Here is a 5,128-nt window from a genome sequence, read left to right on the forward strand (position 1 = left end):
CAACAGCTGTCGATGAAGGATAGGCCCGCCCCCGGCCTGCCGCATCAGTCCAGCACGACCTCGGAGAGCCCCGCCCCTCAAGGCGGAGCCAATGAGAGCACAGAAAACACACCGAGCAACCAACCAGCAAAACCTGCACAGCAGAGCAACCAACAGCAGCTGCTCAAACCAACCGTGAACAAACAGGTCAACACACACACACAGTCTGTCACACTGTTATGATTTCTTTAATTCTCTCCTGCTGTCATGAGCGTCATGTGTTCTCTGTGTCGGTGTGTTTCAGGGCTCGAAGTCTCCGTCCACTCTCAATCCTCCCTCAGCAGCGTCCGAGCGTACGGTGGCCTGGGTGTCCAACATGCCACACCTGTCTGCGGACATCGAGAGTCTGCGTGTGGACCGCGAGGACTTCAAACTGAAGGAGCACTCCAAGAGCATGGACGAGTCCCGTCTGGACCGGGTCAGTACACAGAGAGAGACACGTCATCATACGCACTGGTCACCCTGACGCTTCTGTGTTGTGTGCAGGTGCGTGAGTACGAGGAGGAGATCCACTCTCTGAAGGAGCGTCTGATGATGTCTCATCGTAAGCTGGAGGAGTACGAGCGGCGGCTGCATTCCCAGGAGCAGCAGACCAGTAAGATCCTGCTGCAGTACCAGAGCCGGCTGGACGACAGCGAGAGACGCCTGCGCCAGCAGCAGATGGAGAAGGACTCGCAGATCAAGGGCATCATCAACAGGTCAGACCCCTGACGGCTCGCCACTCTGTCCCTGCGATTACCAGAGCACCCTGGGAATGTGTGTGTGTGTGTGTGTGTGTGTGTTGCAGGTTGATGGTGGTAGAGGATGAGCTGAGGGGAAGTGGAATGCCTGACCTCAAAACCAGAATATTCACAGAACAGGTCTGTCACACCCTCACCGGGACCCATCTCTAACCTTCACACCTCGCCAGAACGATGACTGTGGACTCGTGTGTGTGTGTGTGTGTGTGTGTGTGTGTGTCGTCATCACATCTGTCGTCTGTCCAACACTAGTGATAATAACTGAAGTGATAGCTAAACCAAACCAGCGTGAGATGACGCTCATCTGGTTATTCTGCTGTGTGTGGTCTGACTCTAATGCAGGGTGGATTCTGGAAGTGATTCTGATGATCTTGTTCCTCTGTGTCTCATCGCTGTGGTTATACGTGTGGTCTTCATTACTGGAGTGATCGTGAAAGGTTTAGTGATGATTGTCCTGATGTAGGGTGTTTATTGTGGCCGCTCTGCTCCAGCGGTGGATCACGGTGAACGAGGGCCTGTGATTGGTCTGTTTGTCTGTTCTCTCGTCTCATCACGTCCTGTCTGTGTGGTCATTATTCACGTCGTTCGACCCCGCTGGCTTCCTCTCTTCAGCTGGACAGATGTTTAGCTGAAGGTTCACGCTGCTCTTCTTCATGCGGTCACGCTCATGTTCTCTATGACGAGTGTTGACGGAGTTCTTCCTGTTGTGATGAATCTGAGTGTTTTTGTGAATCAGTCACTGAATCTCGGCTTTGTTTCTCCCTCAGCCGATTTATGGCGCCCACTCTGGAACATGATTTGCCCGGGCAGGACTAGCGGACCTGTGATTGGTTGAACCCCAACCCAGGAGTGTCTGATGATTGGCTGAGAGAGAAGAGAGAGGCGGAGCCTGAACATGACGACCAACTCCAACTTCAGGACATCTACACACTCTCTCTCTCTCTCTCTTTCTCTCTCACACACGCTGAGTTTATATATGTATATAAGTGATATATAACTATATATTCCTCAGGTGTGTCTCTCTCTCTCTCTCTCCTGCTGTCTTTCTCTCTTTCTTCTGAATTTTTTGAGCCAAATGGACGACAATCAGCATCTTGAGGCCGAAACAATCACACCGATAGCACAAAGAAAATCAACGCAGACAGACGGACGGAGAGAGAGAGACTTTATTCACTCTCGTTCTCTTCCCATCATCCCCTGCCTCTCTTTCTCTCTCTTTACTGCAGGAGTGTGTGTGTGTGTGTGTGTGTGTGTGTTGTGTGTGTGTGTGGTTTTGATCAGTTGCAGCCTCAACTTCCTAATAATGACTCAATAACAAATCTTTTTCAAATTATGTTTTGAGGAGCTTGATTCTTTCTGAGCCAATCAGACGTCAGCGTGCCGCTCAGAACCCCGCCCCTTCCTGTCCCAAGCGGGGGGGCAGGCTCTCCTCTCCGTGCCTAAAGAGCTCCATCGAGAACAACAGGGCAAAAACAGACTTGACGAGTGAGTCGGACACTCGGTTCGTCCCATGATCACATGTTTGCTCATCTCTGACAGAGGGTCATGTGACTCGCTCGCTCCGCAGAAGAAGGGAAGAGCGACTGGTGCTTGGTTCGTGGAGAGCGAGCGGACGTGTGTGTTTGTGCCAAACGCTCATTTAGACGCATCCATCTCTCTTCAGACCCTAGTGAGTCGCCCATCAGACGGCCGCTCCAGCGCTACACACTTCCCACAATGCAGTGCGACAGTGCTTTAAAATGGACTGAAAAATCTTAATGTATTTTTTTTTCTTCGATTTGAATATATTACTATTGTACAATAGAATGTACTTAATTAAGCACTTACTAATAATTACAACTTTACTTTTTAAGGTAGTATTTCATTTTCTGTTCGAAGCACTTTGCTTACCAAACCAAATAAAAGGAATTGTTAATTAACATTTAATTACTTTTTAAAAGATTCATTAAATTTAATTGTTTTTGATAGTTAATTTGTATTCAATCCTAAACACAGAATTACAGGACATTTCGTAAAGCACTATTATTAAAGTTTTATTAATTCAATTGATTAGACGTCTTGACTATTACAATTTTATTAAATCTTTTAAAGTATTTCGAATCCAGAACAGAAATACGAAAATTTCAAATAATTTAAGAAAAAACTTTTTTTTATTTTTTTACTTTTAATAAATTGTCTAAGTTTCTTGATTTCAGTTAATTAGACATGGACTGAGGCCCTATTTATTGTGAAAATTAATTAAAGTATTAAATTGGTAAAGTTTTATGATTCAAATCATTAGATTTGCGTTTTAACCATTTAAACAGATTTTATGAAAAGTTAAACTGATGTCATTGGGCCCTAAAAATACATATTGCTCAACTTTTAATAAATTATCAAAAAATGTAATTTAATCTTCAAAATGGAATACAGACATTTTTACAAAATTAAACTGAATTTAGGGAAAATGAAACCGATTGTATAGGGCCTTTACATTAATTAGTTAGGCTTAATTTATCAGATGAATTTAGTAATTTAAGCGATAATGTGTTGATTTGTGCTGTTGGGTTTTTCGTGCAGTTCTCACAGGAGCTGTCTCATTTTATATTATTATTATTATTATTATTATATTTTTATCCAAGTTAGCATGACATGTTGACAGAAATTCCATAATGGTGCTTCCCTACAAACGTCTATTATTAATATTTTCATAAAATAGTTAGAGTGGACTATTTGATCTGATATTTGGTGTGATTTTCTGCTTATTTGGACGTCAGTGCGGCTCACTGGGTTTGAGAACAGCGCTTGTGCTCGCCTCACACACACACACACACACACACTCGAGCGCTGAGGTCAGCTGCTGATTTCTGTACATAGAGTCCAGATTTAAAGTTGGAAAGTTTCTCTCATTTTAAGTGGGTTGAGTTTTTCTCTTTTCTTGGTGTTCGGTGGATGATACTCATATACTCCAGCAGCTGCTCGCTGGGGCTTTAGTCGATTACTTTAGTCTTTACTCACTTTTTCTGTTACAAGTATTACTTTCGTCTGCATTTCAGGTACTTCTAGTTCTAATGATAATGATACAGTGTTTCTGTGCCTACAGTTCCCATACTGAGCTCTGATTGGCTGAACACGAGCGGTCACATTTACACACGTTGCCATACAGACGTCGATTCGTTCGCTAATGGACCGGTTCTGTTTCGATACGTCATCTCTCACCACTTCTGGCGCGGTGTTGCGCTCACATCAGCTAGCGTTTGTGTGTAGGGTCAGTAATGCTACGACAGATCGCGATCGCGTGTAGCACGCTAGCTGAGTTTCTGTCTTCATGAAGAAACGAACAGTCCTCGCCGCGGGACCCAGCCGCCAATTTAGCCATAGACACGGACAAGCCATAGCATTGACCTTTGACCCTCCGGCCCGGTTCAGGAGCGTAGGATGTATATATTTATATATGTACTCATGGAAATATCCTCGAATGCGCGAGAGATCTGTTGATTCTAGAGTGGAGCATCTCTGAATATGGAGTGATGTTTTGAATGTTCATATTATTATTATTATAAAGATATTATATTCAAATATGATTATTATTATTATTGTAATTATGAATTTGATTTTATTGACAATGATTGATAAACAGAAATGTCTTTCTTTTTGTGAATATGGAGAAGTTTACATTTTTCTGGGGAAATATTACAAGACTTTAAATATTTCAACAAACAAATAAATAAATATATACATGCTTAACAGGAGATGTGCTTTATTTCGATCTGTTCAGAATCTGTTGTCTTGTCAATAATGTGTAAACCTTTGGAGGTCAAGGGTCAGGTTCCTGGTACTGTTCTGAAGGGCCACACATATTGCAGCATCAGACCGTTTCGTGCTTATCTTTCTCTGCTCTCTTTGATGGTGTATTAAAGTGGATATGAGGATTTCATACGAGGACAACTGCTCTAATGAAATCCCAATATTGGACCGTTTTTATTTTGTCATTCTTTGTTTATGGACTCTTGAACTTGACATATTTGACAATACACCGAGGTGCTTATTGCACCATCAGCTAAACTTGTGGTGATTTTTCTCCAGTTCTTTTTAAAGTGCATTAAAGTAGACATAAGGACTTCATACAAGGGCAACTGCTCTAACGTAATCCCAGCTTTGGGCAGTTTTTGCATTACTCTTCTTTTTTTATGAACCCTTGAACTTGGCATATTTGATGATATACAGAGGTGCAGCAACTCCACAGAGTTCTTCAAATATGCCAAGTTGAAGGAACCATAAAAATGGATTGGTATCATAAAAGCTGTCTAAAAGCAGTGCCCAGATCCAGTATTAATGGTGTGATGGGACTGTAATGAGGTGATCTGAGC

The 5,128-nt window shown here is 42.9% G+C and overlaps 1 protein-coding gene across 3 annotated transcripts in view; it reads left to right on the forward strand.

Annotated features, from left to right (window-relative positions):
* Window positions 1–4,502, forward strand: part of LOC127938330 (ras/Rap GTPase-activating protein SynGAP-like) — an 18,513-nt gene extending 14,011 nt beyond the window's left edge. Inside the window, exons 14-18 of one of the 3 annotated variants that reach the window (XM_052534872.1) lie at window positions 1–186; window positions 284–457; window positions 526–737; window positions 827–899; window positions 1,547–4,502. The exon at window positions 1–186 is cut by the window's left edge and continues 273 nt beyond it. In XM_052534872.1, coding sequence (XP_052390832.1) covers window positions 1–186; window positions 284–457; window positions 526–737; window positions 827–899; window positions 1,547–1,576 — 675 coding nt within the window. In that variant the 3' untranslated portion in view covers window positions 1,577–4,502. The other 2 variants (XM_052534873.1, XM_052534871.1) reach the window with 2 other exon arrangements.
* Window positions 4,503–5,128: the final 626 nt, after the last annotated feature.

Source organism: Carassius gibelio, chromosome A20 (genome assembly GCF_023724105.1).
Source record: "Carassius gibelio isolate Cgi1373 ecotype wild population from Czech Republic chromosome A20, carGib1.2-hapl.c, whole genome shotgun sequence".
NCBI classification, from domain to species: domain Eukaryota; kingdom Metazoa; phylum Chordata; class Actinopteri; order Cypriniformes; family Cyprinidae; genus Carassius; species Carassius gibelio.